The following is a 27,440-nucleotide window of genomic DNA, read 5'->3' as shown; positions in this document are numbered from 1 at the left end:
CAGAATGTAGAAGTTCTAAGATGGAGGAATGCATAGCACGTTCCAAGAACAGCAAGGAAACCAATTTGTCAAGACAACAGAGTAGAGGAAAGATTCTCAAAAGATGATCTAAGGAAAATCATGGACTAGGGTGAGAGTATACTGTCTAGGACTTTAGAAGCAAGAAACTAACAATTGCAATTCCATTGTGCAGGCAAAAATGCAACTCCAATCAGAAAATATGTTATTCTGCTATGATGGTGCTTACAAACTTCATATTAATCCTCCTCAAACGTCAAGAGAAGGACTTTGGTTTTTAATCTTGCAGAGGGTTTTGAGAAGAATGACGTGATCTGAGCTCACCTTTGCTAATGTGTTGTAAACGGATGCTAGGGGCCAAGGGCAAAAGCAAGGAGACTAGTTTTCAGATTATTAAACTATTCCAGGTGGAAAATGTTGAAGTCTTGGACCAAGGTAGTGATGATGAAGTTTAGAGAAGTGGTCAGAGTGTGGATACCATAATTTGAAAAAGGGCTAAGAGTATGAGCTAGCAGATTGGATGTGGTTCTGAGATAAAGAGGAGAGAAAGAGGATAACTCTAAAACCTAAGCCCTAGAAATTGGAAGGTCAGAGTTGATTCTCAGTGAGATGGAAAGGCTATGAAGGAGAAACACGTTCCGGGTAAAAGAAGAGAAGTTTGGTTTTATAAATGTTAAACATGAGATGTCCATTGAATGTCCATGTAAAATGTTTAGATATATGAATTCAGTGGAAAGGGTATTACCAGTCTTCTCCATGAATTATAGGTACGAAAACATTTAATAATTTTCTAGCACTAAAATCTAATTATATATGTTTTAAAACTTTGGGGAAGAATTTATAAATCAGCATGCAAATATTTCAGTCTTATGCATCTGAGTGAATTGTAGAATTGTGTTTGTGTGTGTATAATGTAGCATTTTCTTCTTAAAAGATAGCAAAGTAGTTATGGTTTCTAACTGATCCTTTTATGTTTCCAGTTAGGGAAAGGGGAATAAGAGCATCCTTATTTTTATTTTTAGAGAAGAGTGATACTCAGATAGAAGGGGTTTGGGTGCTGCTGCTGTGTGAAGGCAGACCACACACATCAGAGCCCTGACCATCACATCCCCATGGCTGCTTCTTATTGGCTAAGTATTGAACTCTTAATATCAGAAACTTGACATTGTGAAATACTTTTCTGTATTTATAATTAGTAATAAAGTTGAATGCACTTTTAAGTGACAAGAAGTGGAGACCATATCTCTGGCTCTTTTTGTGTATTCTCTGGTTGCCCTGGGTCTCTTCCCCCTCAAGAAGCTTCTGCAGTAGCTACTAGAAACATGGGTTCCTCCTGACAGGGCTTTAGAAAGAGGTGGCAGTAATGAGCCTTGATAATCTTGGATGCCATCCACCAGAAAATCATCTGCATTTGACCTAAAGAAAGTCATGAAGACAATCATAGAGGATTCTAGTTAAATGTCTCTTTTCCCTCATTAGATGAGTTTTCACCCACAAGAGTAGAATAAATGAGGGAAATGCACAGAAGATACAAATGTGTATTTACTGAGTATTTTTTTCAAGTCAGGATGAATATTTTTATTTTACTTAATATTTTGAACTGAGATTATTTTATGATTTATTTAAATCATTGTTTTTTTCCTAATTCAAATTTCTGAATTTTGTCATTTGTCTAATCCAATAACTTTACAAGAAAATGTGAAAGTGCAGGTTATTTCATGTACTGATCATTCCCACTGCTATATGCAACATAAAAATTAACTTACTTCCTCACTCAAGGTATCCTTTGAAAGCGTGCCTAGACATTACAGAATACTGCAAATGTAACTTTGATGAAATGAGTTATGTGTTTTCCCCTTTAAACCCCAAACATACAAATATTAGAAAAATTTCAGGTATCCTCACTAAATACCTAATTACAATTTCTCTCAAAATAAGTTATTGTTGTCCATTTTCAGATGACATTTTATAAATCTCCATGTCACAGATGCAACAGATCCAGTATTACCAAATTCAACATATGCAAAATAAAGGCTTTTTTAAAAGCAGAAATGCATATTTATTCAAAATTATGTTATACCATTTATAATATTGTATTGGAATAAGCAACTCCCTCAAAAGGTCAAAGATAGTTGAGCCAAATAGTAAGCAGTTTGCTTAGTCATTCTAATCAAGGATTTGTATATTTACTTACTAGACATCTTGTTTAATCTGGACAGTTTTGAAAAAATTTGCTTGGTTTTTGGAGTTTTATTCATTTTTTAAACAAGTATGAAAACTGAAAAACTGAATTAGAAACAAGACAATGCATTGAACCTCTATTATATGTAAACAAATTAATCCATTGCAATTTTTCAATATAGTTTAGAATTTGTTCCCTCTTAATAGTTAAAATTTATTTTGATTTTCATCTAGGACCCTCTCATTCACCACAAAAACTAATTTTGACAGAATAAGTGCATTGATACCATTCAGGACAAAAATATTTGCATGAAACTTGAAACTAACTCAAATACTGACCAAATACCTTCTAAATTGTAACAGTGCTCACTATTTATTACAAAAGTGCATTTATTGTATCTAAATCCTATACTTATTTGGATTCTAAATAATATTATTTCAACAGTATCATCTGCACTCTTAAAAAAAATAGCACAACTTGGGTGTTTCAATCCAGTGAATTGCTATCTTATATTGTTTTCCTATAGTCCAGGGGAATAAATTCCCACACTTAGTACAGAATAGATTCTATAATATTATCTCCAAGTACAGCACTAACCTATAGATGTCTACAGAATAAAAACCTGAATTCATGAAAAAATTATATTCTTTAAGCCATTAAGGTTGTGACATAATAATGTTTCAAAGCCAAGCCTTCTTTTGTCTTTATTATTTTTCCCTTTCAGGTAGTAATAGTGCTAAATGTTTCCAACAGCATATGGGAAAGTAGTTTTTGCAACTAAAACAAAAATAAAAACAAAAAGCAAATCCTTTTCACTACCAAAGATAATTACACACCCTGGATATTTACCCAATCTACTGTGTTTGTTCCAGTATATTTTATGTAATCTGCTGGTTCTTACATGATCTACTAGCCTCATAAATTTAAACTGCATCACTTGATAGGCTGTATGTCTATATAGCACATATAAAATGGAACATTTGACTATTAGCTTATTGATGTGAAAATGTAAGTACTATACCTGAAGGTTCCCATATCGTGCCAGAGCTCTGCTCCTTTTGTTTTGTGTGTTGCAAGTCATTCTGAAATGTCCTTATGGCTGATGGCAATTTTTCAAGTAATCATTAATAAATACACACCAAATAAGAAGCAAAAGAGATATTCTTATCCAACCAGACCAGTTAGATGCTTAGATATAAAAAAAAAGAAAGAAAGAAAAGAAAAGACTGTACAATCTTTAAGCAGGTTTTCTTGATGTAACTTCTCTAAAGGACCATCCACATACCCATAAGCTTTGGGGTTGTAGAAGGGAAGGAAGTCTGTTCCTGAAGACACACTGCCATGGCTCTAAAAGTTTCTTTATGTGAGGAGTAGTAAACATATTTCCTGATGTCTAAAACAACTTGCATTTTCTTGATGCATTAGAGGGACCACCCCTGTTCCCTCAAGAATATCACAGAAATGTCAAATGTGACCTAGTTAATATTAAAGAGAACCCAGCTGCTTGGCTTCCCTGCTTATGAATGTATAAATTTTCAGTTCTGTAAAGTAAACAAGCATTTTATATGAAAACACTGAAGGAATGTTTCTGCCTACACTTATGCAAACTACTATTGAAATAAAAGTAATCATGCAAGCTCACTTCAAACACTTGCTTGCAGAACTCAATTTAATACTTGTACACTGTTTAGCATAGTACCAGGTTTGTCAATAACATGTGTTCAAAATACTGCATTGAACTTACACAGTAAAGATGTAATACTGTATGAGAATGCTCACAGCAAGGCCTCAGGTCCCTCCTTCAAATGATAGGTGTATCTCACCCTTATAACATAGGTGCATGTCTTTACTTCTTGGAAGAGAGAATAGACCCCATATTCTAGTATCACTGCTTTATTCCATTTTAAAGAGGCACTTCTTCACAGTTCTTAGATTCTATTTTTATGATAATCTCCTCCTTTTAAAATATCAGTCAAAAGTATGTGCAAATATCACTGACACCATAAGGGAAGTTACTTATTTTAAAACCAAATTTGGAAGCAGCTGCCCCTGAAATATTGGAGAAAAGAAATGACACGAGAAACAGAAGAGAAGACGGGCTGGGTAAGGAAAGTAAATGAATTCCTGGCCTCTTCCAAATTAAATGTGACCATTCTTTGATGTCTACAGGTGTTAAGAAACAAGATAACTGAAAAAGAAAAGTGTAGCTCCCAAAACAGAAAGGCAAATCATTAGGGCAAAGAGCCTGGTGTTTGTGTGGATGTGTGAGTGGAGTGTAGCATCGCAATAGAGTCAAAAGAATAGAAGGGAGCTTATTTACTAAACTAGGTAACAGTAGACATAGCTGTATGACACAGCAAACCACATGAGGAAAAAGAAAACTTCTTAATGATGTTAGTTAGCTGGTGCTGAGGGGAAAATTCACAAAGTGATCAAATATCCCCTGACAAAGCAGCTTCAGAAACGTTACCAGAAAATAAAATTTTTCCAGACTGAACAGATACAGCAGTTTCAAAAGACATCATTGTTGTAATTTGCTCATTCATTTAAAAATATTTTACACAATCTAGCCAACTCTCAATTGCTCATTTCAGGAAGAGTAGTTGAGCATCTAATGCCAATTCAGTTTCCAAACATTGGATAGGGAGAGAGTGTGAATGATACTTATAATTAGTTAGGTATACACATAAAATATGCCTTCCGAGTTATTTTTATATATGACACTAGTCTATGACAGGGGAAAAAAGCTGGCAATGATGGTTGACATCTGAAGTTGGTAGAATTCTGAAAATTGGCAATGAATGGTGCATATCAAAAGAAACTCGTGGAAATGAAAAGTTGACTGGCCTTCTGTACTTTGTTTCTATTTTATTCCAAGGTGCATCATGTTGCTTAATACTTGCTTAGGTAGTATATAAAGCCCCAGGCTATAATATGTAGGTCAGGTAGGCAAAAACATAAGAACACCATTGGTTAGAGTTCTTAAGAAGGTAAGCATTGCTGTGGCTTTTTCTTCCAGTTCATTTCAACCTCTATAACATTTATGGGTGGAGCAGAATACCTGACAGTCCTTATTTTTCTGCACTCAATTGGAGGCCAGCATTTTTAAGATATCTTTCATTCATATTATTTATGTATACTTGTTTATTTTTACAAATACTAGACATTCCATTGGTGATACTGCAGAATGGCGTACTGACCTTGATTTTAAGATTCTTGGTTGGTAACTGGAATTTTTTAAGCTTTTGGCTAAAAAAGTATATAAAGGCTGCTACATGCCTTTATTTCTCTTGGTTTCTGAAAGCTCCTTGAGATATTTTTCTTTCAAAAGAATATTTCAATGGTAAATCCTCAATCTCAAAAATTACCACTCTGAAAGGGTGGTAAAAAAAAAACTCGCTTTTTCACACTAGAATTTGAAACTTAAAGTTAAAATTTTTAAATGTACTAACATTGCAAAATTTTTATGAAATGAAAACTTTAACATAAGGATTCCAAATCTAGATTTAAACTGTAATATACTATCTCAGATGTCCTCAGATGCTTTCATTATGCCTCCTGAATGCAACATGTTCTTAAAATCTTTTCTGAGAAGAAAATGTGTACTTACAGGACCATTAGGATAATTAACTTGAATTTGAGAAAAACAATATCATTCTCCATCACCTGAAACTGCCCATGCTAAGTTGAGACCATTTGGTATTTTTTAAAGAAAAAGTATATTTCACTAAAATGGCACAGATTCAATATTGCGCTACAAATGAAACTGAGTTTCCTTAAAAATATTCACTGAAAGTCTGTTTCATTGTACTTCATTTTCATTAACTTTAGTGGAGGTGGTTTTCCAGAGTTAGCATCTCATATAATAATCTATAACATCTCTAAGCAAATTGAATATGTATGATTTATTTTATAAGCCTGTCACATCAAGGACTTATTAGAGATCAGTAAAAATATATATGTGTGTGTGAATATATATATTTTTTTTCAACCAGTGCACAAGAATTAGAAATTAGCCCCTTATTGGTACTTGGCAAATTTTATGTTCAAAATTAGCTGTCAAACATTATTTACAGATGAGTTCTCTTGGTCAAAGAGTTCTGGGGGGAAAGGTTCTTAAAGTACCTCAGACAGGGATATAGCAGGGTCTAGAATAAAGGACACATTGTGAATGAAGACAGCAGTTTAAAAAGAATCCACTCTCTTTCAGAATTTCACATCTTGATTTGGGGAACATATTTTTTCACAAGACTCCAGGAATTAAACAACAGAAGAGTTTGAGTGTTGCATTTACCAGCTCATCTGCCATTTCTTGCCTCCCGAATGCAAGGCCGGTGATAGTCACTAGAACACATTTTCTGTGAACTGAAAATCACTAGACAGGAAATACATTTATCATAATAGTTTCCTAGAATCATCTAGTCCCTTGTGCCCATTAAACGTACATTTGAATGTGACAGAGTTTCAGAGAAAAACAATGAAACAATCACTATGATAGCTGAAATATGGCTTCATAGGAAACAGGGCTACATTTAATTAGCTTTGATTATTTATGTGTCTCTTCTGTTTTTGTTATAGTTCATATCACTGAGATGGATTCATGAGCCAATCTTCCAAATTAAGTTACTACCAAAATTTACAAACTTGACATAAAGATTACATTGTATTTACAAAGAACTTGGCACTTACAGAATAAATTATTGACTTTTTAAAAATCCAGACCAGGGCACCCATGGTTCAGGCAAATAGGAAAGCCTGATGCCTTGTATTATATATTATGCTACATGAACATGAATAAATAAGTTTCCAGCTGGTAATTCTTCCACAGTGCTGGCCCTGGTCCTGAAAACAAGTACCTTCCATTTCTAATCCATGGGGAGGGTAGAGAAGTTATCAGTCCAGAGAGAGCAAAGGTTGCATGTTTTCTTCTTCATTTTTATCCATGCGTTTTAGCACTGTAGGATCCACTACCGATTGGGATCTGGAAACAATAAAGCCAGTGTCAGTGAGTTACTGCCAAATCATCACGTTCTCTTCTCTGCCTTTTTTCCTTTATTATTTCTCTGATGGACGAGGATTAACTTCTCCTACATCAAGGGATTTGTGAACTGAGAATGCTGCAAATTTGGAGAGAGAGACACTTACGGTGATGTTTTGTATCAGAGGAAACAATCCCCTCTGGCCTCTAAACAGAATAATGCACAGCAGAGGATTCTAAATACACAATAATAGGCTTAAGTTCTCTTCTTTACAATCGAGCAAGAGACTTTTCTTTGAGACTGAGAATTTCTAGTTCAGGACAGATGTATTCCAAGAGAACATCACCAAATGGGGAAACTGCATAGTGAACTTATTGTTATGAGAAATGAAGTGGAAATGATAGAAGCCTTGATCCCTGTGTTAAAGGGCTCTATAAAACGACAGAAATGTGCATTTTTACCTATCATTGCTTATAGTTAATGAGCACATTAGGGAAAACTCAATATTTCAATGTGAGTTTTATTAAATTTTTCCACTAGAACTTCCAAATAAAATCAATCTTACTCTTGAAAATCCATGAAATGTTTTAAAACTTTTTTAAAAAGCACAAATCCCTCTTGTTTAGGCAGATGTCCTTTATCATTAGTAAAGCAAATAATGTGCAAACCCCTTACACATGCATTTGATAGCAGGTGGGAATTATATCTCAATTTATCACTAGGAAACAACATGAAACCGGGAAGGAGGGAAGTCAATGTGGCAGGAAGCTGCCATCTTAATGGCTATGGCATTAAAGAAGCAGCTGCCCTTTTAAATCTCTCTTCGGTAATGAATGTTTCCCCTGCTGCTGCATCCCAGCTATTTGGCTATTGCTGTGGCAATATGCCTCTTAGCAGACTTCATTAACTTTCAAGCAGAAAGACTATAAACTAAAATACAGCCGTACATGCTGATGAAGAAGAACACCAACAGAACTCGTTATCAAAGCAAAAATAATTACAGGGTTAACTGATAAACTGAGTCCTTCATTGAAATGAACTTAAATTCCTGTCTAAAGAGGGAATGAAAAAGAAGGTTGGAACATTAAAATAGGGGGGTTTATTTCCTAAGTCATTTCCCTGTTTTACTTCAATAATAGGTGCCTATATCAGAATGGAGACTGACTACAGGTAAATGTGGTGTGTATGGGTGTGTGTGTGTGTGTGCATGAGAGAGAGCAAGAGACAGAGAGAGACAGAGAGAGAAAGAGATGGAGAGGAAGAAGAAGAAGCAATGATAATTTATCTCAGAAAAAGTACATGAATAAAATATATTTTAACACGACTGATAACTGCATAAAACACTTTAATAATTAGACCTATAACAATGCTTTTCTTAGACTCAACTAAAATAACTCGTTTCCCAAGAATACACGCTAAAATATACAGCTCATTCAATGTCCCGCTTTAAAGCATTAATTTGACAACTAGTACCCACTAGACTGTAAGTTCCATGGGCAGGAGCTCTCCTTGCTGTGAACACAATTTGCATCAGAGTCTGTTACACAACAAGATTTCAATGTCTTAACTTTTACTCAATGGTTTCCATACTGAAAGAAGTTGGTTATTAAGCATTCAAACCAGAGTAATGAAGATAAAGCCATTTATCCTGTGAAGAAAGAAACTCTTAGCAAAAAGCTTATTTTAAAATTCTCACAAAGTTAAATATTATATAAGCATTGAGATACATCCTAATAATATTCATTGGGTACACACCAAAGCTCTTCAGGCAGCACAGAGTACACAATTTTAGCATTTGTAATAATGTTCTATTAAATAAACACACATTGTGCATGTGCACACATAATCTTTATTTTTCCCCTTTGCAAAGAGTGTTACTATCTCACCTCTTGGCTCAACCACTTTCTTCTTTTTATTATTATTTTTTAATTGAAGTATAGTGGATTTGCAATGAGATACTAACTACTATATATAAAATAGATAAACAAAGTCACACACAATCTTTAAAGTCTTTGTTCCTTGACTATTTTTTAGAACTTATTAGAGAATATGGTAATTTTAATAAAATATTATAAATTACAGTGCACTATTCAACCTGGGATTAAGTTCCTAGTTTGCTTTTATCACGCACTACAGATGTCAGAATTGCGGAATGATGAAAGCTGGCTCCAGATGCAGACCAAGTCTACAATAAGACAAGCCAGGCAGAAACAATTTCCGATTAAGAGGGGTTTTTTTTTTGAAATATAATTGCCATAAGGGTACGGTATTTCAGTCCAGATTGTCCTTGTGCCCTCTTAGACAAAACAACACGGTTATTTGTGTAGGATCATAACTGTTAATGAACTGGTCTGTTTCAGCTGCAGTAGAAGTTATCTGTCATTAACTCACAGCACATCTCAGCAGTCTCCAGATTCTACTGTCTTTGCAATGAGTAACTTTTCCATGAAAACCTATGATTTAAATTTAACTATTCAGGTATCATTTATTCATTCATTATGCAATTATGCATCTACAATATTATGCTCTACCCTAGTGTTTAAGAGACTAGATTTTGGAAAGAAATGGATTTCAATTCCAGTTCTGCTGTTTATTACTAGCTCTGTGACCAAGGAGAGGCTATTTAAGCTAAGGTTTTGTTTCATTATCTGTCAAATGGGGAACATAATACATACATCATATAGATGTATTGAGGACCAAGTATAATAAAGCATGCATAACCCCCGGTGCTGATTCTGGTAGGCAGTAAATGGCAGTCGCTAAGGAAATGACTTACAGAACACTACTGCCTGCTAATAATATAAGCATTGCTGCCTTGTAGCTATGTGACATGTACAAGTTTCTTACCTTCTCTGTATCTGAATCTCCTCATCAAGATGGGTATAGTATTACCTTATTAGTTGTTTAGAGAAGCAAAGAGTCAATATATACAAAGCAATAGATAGGATTTACCATATAGTAACAATAGATTTTGAATATTCTTTAGTCAAATGGGAGCTTATATTGCCAAAACAACATTAGTATTGATGCTCACTTCAACTGTTATGTGCCAGGCACTATCCTAGGGACTAGAGACGTAAGGCAAAAGGCACTCCACCAGTCTGAGAAAACCACCATCTAGCAAGTGCTGCATTCTTTCACATGCCTGTGCTGTCCCTCCACAAGTTTACACAAGGGAACAAAGTCCTCTTCCTATACATGTAGTTAAATTCTCCCAAAAGTACAGTTAACTACAAATCTTTGGTGAAGGGATGACTTTTCCCCTCTCAATCTAAGGACGACAGGAAACTGGAAGAGGAAATGGAGGAAGGGTGGAACCTCAGAACGATTTTCTCCCATCCTTGTTGGGGAACTGCCATTCCCTGCCACAGAGAAGATGAGAATCAAGTGAAACAACTTTCTTAATCTCATTCTTCAGGAGTTTTCAAATAGACCCAATATAAGCTTCATATGATACAAAATCTACATCAAACAAAGGAAGTCTGAAATTCTACTCGGCCCACATTGGAAGCAAGCAACTCAGGGTTGGGGAAGTCATCGTGCTGTGAGCCAAGTCTGCAGGGGACAAAATGGCCTAATTAACTGCAGAAGAAAGTCAGGATCCAAAAATGACTTCAAAAGGTGGATTGCCTGAGCCAAATCTAACAAGATGATGTCAATCAATGAAAATAATGTGCTTGGAGGGAAAAGCTAAGCACAGAAATAGAGAATTATGAGGATAAGGGTCTACAAGCAAAGCGATCAGTGTCTTAAGGAGCTCAGTATGAGTCAGCACTGTGCTCTGGCTGCCTGAACGACAGCATCATGACAACAGCAGCAGCCAGAGGAAGCCAGTGAGGTCACCCTGCAGAGCCAGAGCTCGGGAACCCCCACGCAGGCAGCGGGAGTCGAGTGGCACCTCTGCAGTCCTCAGCACTTAAAAGGGGACACTGACAGACAACTCCTTCATTCACTTAACTGGTACCTAGTGAGTACTCTGCGTGCCGGGCTCTACTCCAGGCACTGAGGATTCAGAAGAAAAGGACAGACAAAGCCACTAAAATCTCCATGAAGTTTACATGGCAGGGTGGGGGAGATATACAACTAAATAAGGTCAGTCATTTCACTGATTAATGATGAACCATGAAGAACATAGAGGAGGTGATTGATAGGGAGTTGACTAGAATGAGGAGGAAATAGAGCTGATTAAGACCAAAAATCCCCCCTTGAGAAGAGGACCTTTGATTGGGACGAGCCATTGGAAGATGTAGGAAAAGAGCACTCCAGCCAGAGGTCACAAGTATAAGGACCCATAGATGAGAGCAAGCTGGAGAGGCCGAAGGAGAATAAAGAAGGATGCTGTGTCTGGGAGGTAGGGGAGGAGAGAGAAGGTAAATATTCTTAGAGAAGAGCCAGGGGCAGGATCAGATTGTGCACCATATTGTAAGCCACGCTATGGAATGGATTATATTCATTGTATATTCAGCAGTCATTTAAAAATTCAAAGCAGAAAAGTGAAATGATCTGAATCATATTTTAAAAATATCTTTTCAATTGACACATGGATAATGAATGGAGACTAGGGGAGCAAGGTAAGGGTGGAAGCAGAGAGAGAAGGTAGGAAGTTTTGGAGGGAGTGGAGGTGACGGGGCTGCAGCTAAGGCTATAGAGAACATGGAGAGACGTGTGCTCAGAGGAGGGGGCCATATTGGTTAACAAGTCACTGAAGGAGGGGCTGAAGGAAATGCACACTGTTATCTAGCAAAGGAAAAGACTGGGGGACACCCAAGAAAGCTGTCTCCAAATCCTTCCACAGCTCATTGCTAGAGCCAGGGCCCTCTGAGTCATGCCGTCAGAGGGGAGCAGACAAGGTTTATTTCAACAACATGAAGGGCTGTACCTCCTGGATTGGAACTCTGTTCCATTACATATAGACTATGCGACTCTGCGTATACAAGTATCTGTTTAACAGGATTGCTGTGAGGATTAAAAAAATAAATGTTACCCAAAAAAAGGTTTTCTAACTCGTGGGAAGCGTATAATAAATGGGGGATTATAACAACTGTCATTATTAGGATTATTATTTTTATCAGAAGGAACCTATTCTTAGACAATGGCCTTTAACCATTTTGTCTTAGAAAACTTTGAGAATTTGATAACTATATGCCTTCTCTCCAGAAAAATGGACTCTATCTATGTACATTCCTGCATGGACACACACAGTTTTGAACACAGCTTTGCACTTGACAGACCCCTTTGAGAGCCCATTAATGAACTCCTTGGATTAGGAGGGCACAGAACTCAAATTAGGAAGCCCTATTTTAAGAGAAGAGAGTTGAGAAGCTTGAACTTGATTTAAACATAAGCTTGATGATTGGTAGAGAAATTAAAGGTGGAGATGTCACTGGCCTTTCTGTTCTCTCCAAGGAGTTGCGGAGCAGTCTGGGGAGAGAAGGGCGTTACACGGACACCAACACTAGCAACAGCAGCAGCAGCAAAAACGAGGTTAGTCTCAGAGCACAGGGGCACCATTATGAGTCAGAGTTGTGACCAAAGGACCATAAGGCTTTTAAAGAGAAGGATGCAAGGCAGTATTTGGGATGCCATGTGAGATGCCCCTGGGTCCTCCCTGAGCTAGGTGAAGAGAGACTTGCAGGAGCTGTCTGTCTCCTATATTTCTGACATAAGAAATGAGAAAAGAAATAATATTTGTTACCATTATCCAAATGAACCCTAGGCTGGTATGGCCTGGGGTAGCATGAGAATTAGATGTCTTCTGGTTTGCTACAGAATGCAAACTCAGAGGTAGTTATGAATTTGTGTGTGTGTGGCAAGTCCCCTGCCCTCCATCACCATTAGACTATGGCTGGACATACACAGCCATAGTCTTATTCACATTGGATCCAAAACGCCTAGGAAAGCTCTCATTACAGAGCATGTGTTCAATATATACACATGGATTGAAAGAAAACAGGCATACAATTACCATGAGAGTCAAAGCAAGGAATCAGATTCTGACTCAACAATGAATTCTGTAAAGATTAAAGCTATAGAGAAATAGAATGTTTTGCCCCAAGAATGACTAGACAGGAACTCTTAAACCGAAACTTGGCAAAACTACTGAAAAAAGAAAAAAAGCTTTGAATGTTGGTGTTTGATGTGTGTGTGTGTGTTTGCTATGGAGTCCTTCCTTCAAATGAAATCTTAAACAGAAGCCTAATAAATGGCCTACACAGAAGAAGAGTCATTGGAGGGGAGAGTGTAGCCCAGTGGTAGAGCACATGCCTAGCAGGCAGGAGGTTCTAGGTTTCAATTCCCAGTGCCTCCATTAAAAACTAAATAAATAAACAAAATAAAGCCTAATTACCTCCTCCTCAAAACCAAATTAATTAATTAAATAAATTGTAAAATATGTATGTACCAAACATAAACGGTAGAGCATTATTTAAAAAAAAAAAAGAAGAGTCATTCTCACCACGAGGAGATGGGCACTGTCCCCACCCCACCTGCTTGCCCTGAGCACTCTTCCAGAACCTTAAAGTTTGAAAAACCACTGGATTTGGTGACTTCCGAGGTCTCAGCTAGACTTTCGGTGAATGTGAAGTGCATTGACTTGAGGTTGCCGTGAGTGGCTTTATCTTCGACTTAAAACTCCTAGACACCCAATCACAGGAGCATGAATGCCTTTAAAATCCTACCAAATATCTACTTCAGAAAAACATAAAATCTGGAGTTGTATCTGCCGCGTCTGCACTCTGGCCCCGCCCACTTCCCAGTTACCTCCAACACACCTCTTCATGGACTTGGGGGAGAGTTCCTTCTCTACTTCCTTCACAGGCATGCTGTAGGAGTCCACGTTGTACTCACTGTCATCGTCATACTCGTGGTCCAGCAGTGTTCTCGCCCAGGTGCCCATATCATAAGGGGGAAGCATTCCTCCAAACTCAGAGGGCAGAATCTCAGGATGAATTAGTTGGTGTAGACTATTCAGGTTGTTACCGTGCAAAAATATCTACAAATACAAGAAGAGGGTGAGGGAAAACACACAGAGGAGAATAAATACCACCCAAATCCCGAGGATGGTGGCAGGTCGTGGGGGCACCGAGGATAGGAAGAGTGAAAACAGAGTTTTCTATGTCTCTGAAAATATTGAAGCCCCTCATCCACTCTGTGAAATACAAGGGCTGGTACTGTAATCCTATTTCATATAAACCTCCTGCAGCTCAGGGATTTTAAAAAGTTTCTAGAAGGTCAGATAGTTACTGGGTTAAAGAGCTAGAACCAGAAATTTGGTTTCCTGCTTCATTGCTGGGAACATGAGAAGCTAAGATGCATGTTGATCTGTACATTATCCTGGTGTTAGTTGTGCAAAGCTGATGCTGTGCATAATGAATGCTGTTGAAACAGACCCTTCTCTTCAGGGACTCATCAACTGCAGAGCCCATTCAAGTCATTAAACCCAAAAGCTGTCACCAGGATGGCTTTCTCTTTATCATCAATAAAAATAAGAATACTGTAACCGCTAAATTACTGCTTTATAAGGCAAAGCATGTGATGTAAATAAAAGTAGATTACCATCATCATAATGAAAGGTTGAGAGAAGGTTCACATCCCAAAGGACTCATTTTCTGTAATGTTGCCAGCATCTTCTCTGCTAGAGATTTCCATGCTTATCATTCAAATAGGAAATGGAATAATGAGTTGGAACTGTAAAGCTGCATGTGTATGTTAATTATTGTTATTACTGTCTACATAGAGCTTTTTGTTAAACTGGAGAATTGTTTCAGCTACATACTCAAGACTTGTTCCTCCATAAATTACTACCTCTTTCCTCATTCTTTCATTGAATCTCAAAACTGCAGATCGGTCTTCTCTGATTAAGCACTGTTGTCATCTCACATAAATTTATGTATTTAATTGAAGATTACAGTTTATAAATGGCATAGAAATAATCTCATACTTCAGATTCAAGATGAACAGATGATGATATTCATCTTCCTTTCCATACGTTTAAAGTCTGATGAAGTAAACATACAGGAAAACAAAGAAAGACTAGCCTATACTAGATAAAATGAGAGGGATGGGAGTCACCAGTCAACAAGTAATTTCAACAAATTGTGGAAAATAAAAAGGACACGAGAGCAGGTCACCAGCCAAATTAATCACAGCAGGTGGCTGCCTAGAACACATAATGTAGGGTCTACAGAGGTGGAAGATACTGTCTGCCCCAAGTTACATCAAGTTAATTGCAAACTTTACACCTTGCCACTCCTGTTTGGAGAACACAGCAACCCAGAAAAACACACACACACACACACACACACACACACACACACACACACCCCTAGAATTTTCCTGGCAAAATTAAATGCTAGCACCTGAAATCCTTACTTTATTTCATTACTGCATAAATACAATCTTTATTTTATCAGAAGTGTTACTTCATGTAAGAAAACTTCTCTCTCTAGTCATGCAAGAAATATGGTAATAAATCCTTAGAAAAGTAAATGCAATTCACACTGCTTCCTCTCTTTTCACTAGTGCTCTGTCACCTCCTCCCTCAACATCACTTTCAGCTTTGGCCTTGTTTCCTCTTTCCCTGAAAAAATAGGGCAACCAGATGAAACCCACCCACTAGCATCTGTGTCCATATGCTTTGCCTTTGCTGTTAGCACAATGGAAGAATAAACTCTACAAAGGCCAACCTCTCCACCTGCTCACTAGAATTCATCCTCTCTTCCACTCAGTTATATTTTCCAAGCAATTCTCTCTTGTCTCTCTTGTCTCATCAAATTTCCTCTCTCTTCTGGAGCTTTTCCACAGGAGAACAAACCTCCCGACTCTACCCTTCCCTCCTGACTCCCATACAGATGCTTAAAACCTCTCTTGACCCTACTTCCACCTCGTTATTATCCTATTTTTCTCTTTCCCTTAATCACAAAACTCGTCAAAGGAGTTATGTGTATCCATTGTCCAAGTACTTGTGTCCCATTTTTCCTGAATCCAATCCAAATGAGCGTTGCTTCCCACCACTGCATGAAAATAGCTCTTGTCAAGATCCTTCTCACTGCTAAATTCAGTGTCCAATTCTCAGTCCTCATTTTTCTTAAACCCTCAGCAGCACTGGATGTAGTAGATGACTCTCTTCAGTGAAACATTTTCTCCCAGGCTCTCTTGGTTTCCTATCTTTGGTAGATGCTTTTTTCAGTCTCTTTTGCTGGTTACTCCTCATCTCCCCAACATCTGAACATCAGAGAGCTCCAGGCTTCAGTTCTTGGATCTATTCTCCTCTCTAACTATACTCACTCCCTAGTGATGTCATTCAGTCTAGTGACTTTAAATATTGTCCATACACTGAAAATGCACACCTTGAATCCAGCCCTCTCTTTGGAGATCCGCATTGGTATTCCCATTCTCTAGGTCACATTTGCCCTTAAATGGTCAACGGACACCTCTAACTTAATGTACCCAAAGTTGAATTCATAATTTTCTCCCCAAAATCAACTCCTCCCTATTTTCAATGTAAGTTAGTGATAAAAATATGCTTTTAGTTTCTCAGGCCAAAACCTTTGCCTCATCTTTTACCTCTCTCATAATCTAAGCTGTCAGTAAATTCTTTTGGTAATACCTTCAAAATCTCTTCTGAATTCAAACATCTGACCAACTCTACCCCTACAACCTTAACTCAGTAACCATCATCCTTCAAGCTGTATTACTGCACTAGCCTCTTAACTGCTCTCCTGACTTCCACTATTGCCACCAACACTCTGTTCTCAACACAGCAGCCAGAATGACCATGTCAAGCATCAGGCAGACTGTGTTAGTCTGCTTACAATGCCCCATTGGCTTCTCTTTTCTCTTAGAGTAAATCCTCTAAGATCTTCTGTGAACTCCTTCTTTGAAAAAATCTCCTACTGCTTACTCCCTGCTGAAACATGCCATGCGCACATTTGTCTCAGGACACTTGGCGGTGGATGTATCTTCTGCCTGGAGAATTCTGTCTCCAGATCTTCCCATGGCTTATTCTCCCACATTCTGCAAGTCTTTGCTTAAAAGTCCCCTTTCATGAAGGCCATCCCTGGTGAGCCTGTTAAACACTGCAACCTTGCTCAACCTGGAAAGCCCTGTCCACTTTCCCTACATCATGTTTCTTTACAGTACCTCTCACTCTCTAAAATATTATATAATTTACTTAGTTACATTATGCATATAATGCTTGAGGATGTATAAAAGATAATACCATCATTTCTCTAAATCTAAGGTTTGTTGAAAAGTTTATATTACATGAAGATTCCTTTTTAGAGCTCTTAAATGAGATTGAACCTCCAGACCAGGCAATAAGAATGCATTACAATTAACCAACTATTAAATTTTTGCACTTAGATTTTTCTCTGTTTTCTCTAGCTCTGTGTAGTAACCTCATTTATTGAAGTTTTATTATATTCTTTCCCTTATATATTTTCATCCCTCCATTTCACACAAGAAATCTGGTCCTTTTGGGCCCCTTTGCCTCAGATTACCTTACAGTTCTAATTATCCTGACTAATACTTCAATTTTTTAATTTTATTTTCCTAAACTGTGCCATTAAAAAGATTATGGTAGGTGCCCCATAATTACGGTAGGAAGAGAGTGAAATATTTTTAAGAATTAGCAAGGAGTAGAAGAGAGTTCCTCATGCTAAGGAAGAAGTAGAAATTTGTGCCAACAAGCAGGGAAACCTGTTTCCTATCAGCTCTTGGGGAGTAACAGGACCACATTCATGGAACAGCTGAAGAGCGCCCCAGGGTAGTGGATTAAAACCTAGCCATGGGGTTCTAGCTTCAGTAAAGATGCTTGGAAGCAAGAAACCTTAATTCAAGAAATTAATACTAGTCTGGACAATGAGCATGTGAAAAATGACCGTGATAGGCAGTTAATTGTGAAATTTTGAGAGGAATAGACCCCTATAACACCTACGGTTGACTTTCCCACCAGCCCAGCAAGTTGGAGACTCAAAGCTGATTTAATTTAATTTAAGAAAATGAAAAACTAAATATTTATCATGAAAGAAGATACACAACTACTCCTTAGGTTTTCTTTTACCAGTTTTAGAACATAGATTTATAGCATCTGTATTATAAGGCATTTGAGTAACGTAACACTGAATCACCTGGGACACCAGTAAGGAAATACAATAGCTTTGCACTGTGCATTGATTGTGTAAGTAGATGTTAAGTGTTTTCGTCTTTATTTTCTCATATGCAAATTGCTGCATCATATCGTTTTAATTAAAATGGTAAGATTCAGATGCCTCACTTCTATGTGGAATAGTGCTCGCAATGAATCTTGTCGGCATTGTCAACATCATCCAGTTCAATCAAATAACCCCCAGATCAGGGGTTTTCTTTGTTTTCTAGACATGATTCTCTTTGGTCTTTTTCAACAGAGCAGAATCGTGTTTAAGTCATGTCACAACATCACCCCTGCCCTCAAAGTCTTTCAAGTGCTTCTCACTTCAGTCTGACTGAAAGCCCAGATTTTTACAACAGTGTACACGGCCTCCTAAGAGCTGGCACCCCATGTTTCCCCCAATCTAGTACCCTACTACTCTCCCCAGTAGCCCATTGGGCCCCAGATTTCTGGCCTCCTTGCTGGTTGTCACACATCCCAGGCCTGTTTCTACCTAAGCACAGTCGCCTTTGCTAGTCCCTCTGCCTGGAGCAGTCTTTCCGGTAAATCTCAGCATCCCGCTGGACTACTTCCTAGCTGTGACTTGCAGCAAATGGCTTCACCTTCCGTGCCTCGTGTTCCCATCTAAAACGGAGAAAAACAGCAATGCCTACCCTAAAGCCTTATTATGAGGAGGAAATGAGTTAACGTACTGAAAGTACTTAGAACAGCATGTGGCGGAGAGTGAACACCACCAAGCATTCACTAGGATCATTTGTACTAAAAGCCCCAGCAGGTGTTTTGGCTCTCCTGATCATCCCTTCATAAGACAATGCTTAGAAGTGTTATTGCTCAGGTACGTCCATACATTTTTCTGAATTATAAAATGTACATTAATTTGATTCTTGGTGGTAGAGACAATTCCTAATATAAGTTATAATTATTTACAGAATTCTTCTTCCTCAACCACTGAAACATTTTTAACAAAATTCATAAACAGAAAACTTCACAAATGTTTGACACAAACACATACTTGACAATGATTTCACTTTCACACTCGCAATAGGGATTTTATGGCCCTGAAATACCAGAAGTGCCTTCTCCTTCACTGAGACACATGGAAAATTATCTTCCGTGTGGATTTAGAAGTAACTATATTTTACTGTGGAACCAATCATTTGGAAATTGGCCACAGCACAGTGGTAAAAATATCTCTAAATGTGGAGCTATTTGGATTCAAATGTTAACTCTACAACTTTACAGCTGTGAAAATGAGTAAGCAAGTTATTTATCCATCCTAAGACTTATTTTCTTCAGCTTTGAAACAGGAGATGATGCTTACAAAGCTTACTTTTCAGATGTGTTTGGAGGATAAAATGGAATGATGTACATTAAAGTGCATTTTTAAATCTTTTTTATTAATAGTGATAAATGTGTTCAGTATTTACAATCTGCCATGAACTGTTTTAAATGATTTATATTAATTATCTTATTCTCAGAAAAAATGATTAATTTGGTACATATTTTTAATATCCTCATTATTTAGATAAAACTGAATCTTAGAATTCAAATAACTTGTAATTTAAAGAAACATTAAATTTCCTACACATCAGCATTCTTTCTGAAATGTGTGACTGATCATGACAGTCACCACAAAATTATATTAAATACCACAAAATTCACTATACTCGATGTAACACATACTGTGAGATAACTAACACCCATTTATCAACATATAAAGTTATAACTTCTGTCTTAACATTACTTGAAATTAAGTGTACCAATAACAATACAGTAACGTGGGCTTTTGGTTTTCTTGGTTTTTTTTTTACTTTAAACAGAGGCTTTAATATATAATGAATGTGTTAAAATGTTCTCCCCATTTGTGGGAAAGCAAGAGACCTAGCTTTTCTGTTTTTCTTCCACAGATAACACTGCTCAGAATTAATCACAACATCTTTAAATTTATAAGATCTCTTTTATCTTGAATAGTAACATTCAATATAGTAGCACATTTTACCATAGCTAGTGTTATATACACAGTATACATCATAATTTATTGAATAGGGGAGGAAAAAGGAGATTTAAAACAGAAACAAAAACAAACAAATACCCTTTTCCGAGTCTTCTCCTTTAGGAAAGGCCGGATCACGGTATACAAGGCATGGATATACCATGGTTGGTTGACAAAATGAATTCCTCCAAATCGTGCTGGGAAGCTATCCTGGAGTAACACGGAGGGAAAAAAAATCAAAACATGCTTTAAAACATTGAGAAGGTTTAGGGAAGGTCATGTGGTATACAAACATGTTATTCCACACACTTAAATGAGATTATCTGTACACCTAAGGAGAAAGAGAGAAAAAGAATCTTACTGCCTTAAACATTGTAACTTTCATACAGAAACTGAAACAATATGTAATAAAGCACATCTTTCTCAAGAATAGATTGTTGATAAGAGTTTCAGCATGTTTAGGAGTGCCACATGTTAAGCCTGCAAACTGCTAACAGTCATTTCAGGCCAAGAAACATAACTAAAAGATATTAGAAATTTGTCAAATAATGAATCTATGTTAGATAAGTGTATATTAAAGTGTATTGAAAGTGTCTTATTAAATTTCACTGTAGTCATCTGTAATGTGAGAACTGTCACATCAAAACTCATTTTATTCTCTTTCTCTTAGTATCAACTTTACCATAAACACTGTCCTTTCTTTATTCCAATTATTTAAAAAAGGAAATGTGCTTAAGCAAATAAGAAACCTGGAATTACTGTGTAAGAAATTTGCAGGTTAAATGAAAGCCAAACCCTCTGAGCTCACCCCACAGGAGGAAAATGGAGCTACTGCAAAGCCATCCTCTTCTTCAGCAAGAACTCACCTGAGTACAGTTTGCATCTGAAATGATGTAGACGGGCGTGTTCTTCCTGTCTCTGAATAAAAAGGTGCATCTCAAGTCCACCCCAAAATATGAAGGAAATCCTTAAGCCAAATAAACTGCAACATTTGACAGTGCAATGGATTCCATATAAATGGGCTGAGTTCTCACTACCAGTTCAAAATTCCACACTGACCTGACAAAAGTCTTCCTTAAAAATCTGTACCACTAGAAGTGAATGGCATCATAATAATTGGCATACTTCTGGATTCTACTTAGAGCATGAACAGGAACAAAAGAAAAGTTTAAAAACTGAAATAACTATAGATGCATTTTCTGAATTTAAATTTTCTCTTGAACAAGATTCAAAAGATTTAAAAACATGTACAGTATAACCCCATTAAACTATTTTGTTTTTTAGGGGACACATGAGCATTAGAAATTAATTAGGTATTTTATATACTGATTTTCAGAGTCAACAAAATTCTTTTTGCAAAGTAATTTCTATCTCTGAGAATAACACACACACACACACACACACATGTACACACCACAATACTTCAAATAATAAATAAGTTGGTAAAATCTGTGTTCCTTTGTCAGTCTTTTTTATAAATTTGTAGTTTTCATTCATCAAGAGATTATTACAAAATAGAAGTGAATCAGATAGAAATGTAGAAATAGTATGCTTTAAAATCATGACATTTGCATACATAAAATGAACATAGTGTATATATAATAAAGAGAACACTAAGAAATGCCCCCTACTCAACTTAAGAAGTAGAATATGATTTATAACCTTAAGGTTCACTATTTATATATTCTTTCACTTCTCTTACATTTGAAAATTTCATATTATATTTCAAATATAAGCATTTCCCTTGCTTTTATTTTGTTTTATTTTATAAATATTATAAATACATAAATATTATATTATTTTATATTTTATTTATTTTTAAATTTTGTATTTCTGCCATATACATATGTATACATATACCTCTTAAAAAATACCGTTAAGTTTTTTAAGTACTTAAACTTAATAAAAATGTTATCACAGTAAATGTGTTCACAAAATGTTTTAGAGGTTGTGTTTGAGGTTTAAACATGTTGTACGTAGCTAGAGTTCATTGTCACTGTTGTGCAGTATATGATGGCATGATACGCCACAGTTAATTTATTTCCTTCTGTCCATGCACGTTGTTTTCCAAATTTTGTGTTCATTTTGCTATCATCAGCACAGCTGCTCTGCAGACCTCATGCTTAGATACGTCTCTTGCGCATGTTCGAGTGTCTGTACACAGTATTCATTCAAAAGTGTTAATGTTGAGTCACAGTGTGTGTGTAGCTCAACTTTACAAAATTGGTAAGAGAAATTGTACCAATTTATACTCTTCCTTCCCTCAGTAATGCAGGAAAGCTCTGACTGTTCCACATAGCACACTTGGTACTGTCAATTTTTCTAGCTCCTGCCAATTTAGTGGACATAAAATAGATTCTCAAGACACTTAAATTTGCTAGTTGCTTGGTTTTTGCTTATTTTAATTCCATCATTAATAACACTGACAACATAACCATTTTACACAGAGGTATTTTATTTCTGAGCCCTTAAGTGCCTAAATTTGCTGTCTCTGCTGATCTTGCTCATTCTATCTTGTTTACTTTGAGCTCACATTTGGCTAATATTAATCACTGAGAATCCTGAAAAAGCTAGTTTGAGGATGCCTTTCTCCATAAAAGATCTGTATCACTTCCTACCAGGTGCTATCAACCAGGTTTGGCTTTAATTTAATTTCTTATCTGGGGGTTTCTCTGACTCTACAGTGTATATTCAAAGCTCAGACCTTATGAGACAATTATGACCTCAGATTATCAGGGAAGACTATTATCATCATGATTATTAATACTAATATTATTATTGCTATTATTATTTTTCTACCTGGACATGGGAGAGGCAGAGACATTTCCTTAAAGCTTTTCTGTCCAGCAGGGATTTTCCTAGCACAAGCTTTCCCTAAGTGGATAGCACCTGGAGGAATGCAGGTTCTCACATCCAGTCCCCCACTTGCCCTCAGTGTGTGCAAGTCTCATCTCTGCTCCTGCCCATCCCACACCCCAGGCAATCATTATGCTTTAAAACTTTAGGCTCCTGCAGTCAACGCTTGCCTCCAGAACCACACAAGCTTCACATATTCTCCTGTTTTTTTCCACTACACTCTGTGTGCTTGACTCTGAGGGGCACTTGTCTTATGTCCCCCAGGGTTCAGTAAAGCATCCAGAAATATTTTCATTGTGATTTATCCAACACCTTGGTGTTTCACAGCAGGCAGAGCTTTAGGAATTTTTAACCTACAGCACTACCCAAAGCGGAACTACTTAATATGCTTTTAAAATAGACTCCCAAGTGAGCAGTTGATCTCTACGACAAAACTGAATGGCACCAGCTACCAGGTTATTAAGCCAAAAATCTTAGCTCAGTGATTTTTACACTTTGAGAATAATCTGAAGGTCATGCTTCTTCTATTCTGAAAATAAAAGAATATGCACATGTAGACACACAACTTACACACGATGCCATGGGATTTCCTAGATACATCTTTAGATACAGAAGACCTGGCCGGCACCAAATCATAGTTAAGACAGTGCAAAAAGTGTCTGGAACCAAAAAGAATGGAACTGCAGTTATGATTCCATATATTTAGCGTCATCAATAGTGGGCAGACAGATCCAGGAAGGTTACTCAATTGCTTTCTTGAGGGAAAAAAATTTTTTTACCAAAACATTCTAACTAGTGTCTTCTGCCAAATAGAAGACAGACAGGAAGTATTTAATTACCAGCTAATTAGAATGTATTTCTGTGCTGGTCTCAACTGGTAATAAGCCATATGTAGATGAATGCAAATAACATATTGAAAACAAAGGCTCTTGACCCTGGTACAGAGAGTACATTGGAATTGTACACATGCTGGAGGATGCTTCACTTCTATCCTCTTAACTTTTAACTGCCCATTAAAGTCATGCTATTCAGGTAGGCATACAATAAAGGAACTTGGTTAGATGCAAAGAATTATGTAGAAACAAAATTTCACCAAAAAAGTAATTACTCTGATTTATAGGGAAACAATAATGATTAACATTTTCTACAACCAGTTTATTTACACTTAAGACTTTGTCATTAAAGAGAAAAAAAAAATAATTGAATGGTTGAAAAAACGACTAGTCAATTCCTGTTACAAGAAACAAGTCAGCCTTCAAAGACACATCACATGGTATTTCAAAATATGCACTTAGCAAAGCTTTTTATTTGATAAGCAGTCTCTGAAACAAAACACATGTAAATTACAGAATTAAATTTTTATGATTCCTCAGAAAACAATGTCTTAATTTCAATAAGTGTTTTAAGCAACATGGATTAACCGTGATGGATCATTTAAAAGAGTGATGAATAGGATACATTAATTTCCCATTAATATGTGGCATTGTAGGTAAAATTCTTTTTAGAATTAAAATTTTTTGAGATATGAATACATTTTGAAATGCTTTTGTCCTAAAGGTTAAAATCTTAAGTACAAACATGCATTAAAATATAGATAACTTTTTATGTTAAATGTTTACATTTGAAAATTGATGTTCTTAGATTTGCATTTGCATACTTCACAGCATCTGTTTGTTTTAACACCTCTGGCAAAATGTCAGCTATTGTCTAAACTGTCTATCATGAATACAAGTGTGTCAGCATGTATTTCTCTTAAGGGTGACCAACAGAATGTGCTCTACCCAAAGGCAAGTGCATATCATTTCTGACATTTCTATTTAAAAAATAGTCACTTTCCCTCATCCTATATGCATCAATATTTGGCTAAAGAAGACTTTATGACACTATGACTCCTAAGAAATCTCTCTTCTGCCTTGTCACTCTCCTTTTATAAAGTTCAGTTCCCATTACAGAGATGTGCTAGCTTTGTTCTTTTTCAGTCTTGTCTGAGGGTGCCCTCTGGAAGTTTTTTAAGTTAATTAGAAATGATGCGCAAGTGCAATGATGTGGCCTGATATTCCCCTTTATGGGGAACAGAAAAGAAACCTCAGAGGGACTTACTGGAGGCCTATATCTTCTCAATGCCATAGGATTCTAAGGCGTTAAATCATCATGTCCTTTAAACTGTGCAAGGACACGTGCTGTGGGAGAACAGGTCTCACGCCAGTGTTTTGAAGGCAGAGGGATCTGACTGCATTGCTTTGGTGACTAGTTGAGCTGAGAGAGTCTTTCATCTTCTACTCAGAAGGACTAGGTGGGATCTTCTGTGGGACCCTCAGAACACAGCGGTGGCCAAGGGCTGCTCCAGCTTATGGAGTACAAGACCAGTGAAAGGGAAGGAGCGAGACTCTCCTCATCCAAGATGGCGTATGATTATCATCAGCTCACAGGAAAATGAGAATTTTGTGATGTTTTTATCATTGTTATCTTCATTTAGACCACCATTTCTTAATTTTTAATTTTGTTTTAAAAATCTTAAGTAACAGTAGTGTTGGCTTGTTTCAATCTACAAAGAACAACCTCCTTTCATCTCTCACCAGTAAATTATCTCTTGTAAATAATGGCTATATATTGATTCCACAGGAAAAAACACAAATGTTATTCCATTTTTTTCCCTATTTCTGCTAGGTTTCAAACACAGGTATTGAAGTAATCCATAACACTCTCAGCTTCTGGGTTTCAGGGATAAATCCACTTACCTATTAGATCAATGTGCCTCCATCAGCAAAAAGCATCCTTGCCCTTCCCTCCCAGCCACAGATACAGAATTGCTAAACAGACCAGAGGGATTACTATGGAGAGAAATCTACAGGAGTCCATTATGGCTGTATGATCAGGGTCTCTGAAACTTGTGGGCTGGAACTGACTAATAGTTCTCAAAATCCCAGGTAAACTCTAATTCCATACAAATCATTATTTTATTAATGTTTTCCTATGCCTATCGTTGAGCAGTTGGTGCTGGTTAACTCAGCTTCAAATACAACCCTTCCCATATTGTGAGGGACCCTGGAACAGGATGTTAGTGTATTAATAAGGATAAACCCCAATACCTAGATAAAACTCTCAAATAACACAGGTGACACAGTGACATCAACTTTCCATACAGAAGGGAATGTCTGAATCTTGAGTATAAATATAGACAACTTAAAGTGGGGTATTATATAAAATATTCCTCCTCAAAAGAGTGCTACCTAGCTAAAAATATTTCTTAAAGTAAAATCAAACTCTGAAAATTAATTTGTAACATGTTCAGTCATCACATAACTGAATGAGCAAGAAAATCTCTCTTTCATGAGCAAAATAAATTGGTATTCTCCCCAGCTACTTCTCTGTCAGAGGAGGTTGCAAACAGATTAAAATAAATCACAGCCACAGAGCCTTAATACGAAGACACAAGCCTTATTTAAGTTAGGCGCTGCTGGTGTGCGCCTGGTACCCGCGGGTGAGACAGCCTGGAGAACAGAAAACAAAGCCAGTCTCACACCTCTTCACAATCCATGAAGCACCAATTTCAATCAAGTGTAACAGCAGGAGAGAAGGCAAAGTGAAAACTACCACCTTATAAAAACACTACATTATCACGTTCCTAACTCAGGTTCCTTTATTAAAACTAAATGCAAAGCAAAAGGAACAAATAATTGTGCCATTTCTAATTAAAACAGAATATATAGTGATTTCCTATGACCTGTGTCTTGAGTCCTCTCTGTGTTAGCTGTAGCAAGACAGCCTTGCTTTTACCCCAGCCAGTACGTCAATAATGAATTAGGTCTCCCACTTGACTTTTAAACTACCTCAGTAACACACATCCAGAAGGGCTGACATTCTCATATTCAAAATCACCAACAGGGAGTGAAACAGCAGAACCTCAGCTAGAGGAACTGAGAAAAGCAAATTATAACAAGTATTAGGCAGAGTCCTTAAATGGATATTTCAGGACACTCCTGCTTTCATCAGGCAGGTGAAAAGAGCCATGACTGTTTTTAAAGGTGCAACTCAGTGCTGCAAGGGCCTGTCACATTCTGCTGAAGGAATACAAATTGGTGAAACATTCCTGAAAGACACCTCAAAATGAACACTTAACATCCCCTTTATGCCAATTCTAGAAATCAATTATAAGGAACTTTGTCATTAATTGAGGCGAAATTTTATGTACAAGAATGCTCTGTACATATTTTGTAATGAGGAAAATACTGGAATCAATTTAAATTTATGTCAACAAAAGAG

General features: G+C 36.8%; 1 protein-coding gene across 1 annotated transcript in view; it reads right to left on the bottom strand.

Moving 5' to 3' along the window:
* Nucleotides 1-6,082: 6,082 nt before the first annotated feature.
* Nucleotides 6,083-27,440, bottom strand: part of CLVS2 (clavesin 2) — a 58,819-nt gene continuing 37,461 nt past the window's right edge. The window contains exons 3-5 of the mRNA XM_031680106.2: nt 20,421-20,531; nt 13,950-14,170; nt 6,083-7,181 (exon numbers count right to left, since the gene is read on the bottom strand). Of these exons, the coding sequence (XP_031535966.1) occupies nt 7,094-7,181; nt 13,950-14,170; nt 20,421-20,531 (420 nt within the window). The 3' untranslated portion in view covers nt 6,083-7,093. The remainder of the gene's footprint in view (nt 7,182-13,949; nt 14,171-20,420; nt 20,532-27,440) is intronic.

The sequence above is a fragment of the Vicugna pacos genome, chromosome 8 (assembly GCF_048564905.1).
Source record: "Vicugna pacos chromosome 8, VicPac4, whole genome shotgun sequence".
In the NCBI taxonomy this organism is placed as follows: Eukaryota; Metazoa; Chordata; class Mammalia; order Artiodactyla; family Camelidae; genus Vicugna; species Vicugna pacos.
This window is presented reverse-complemented; position numbering and strand designations above follow the sequence as displayed.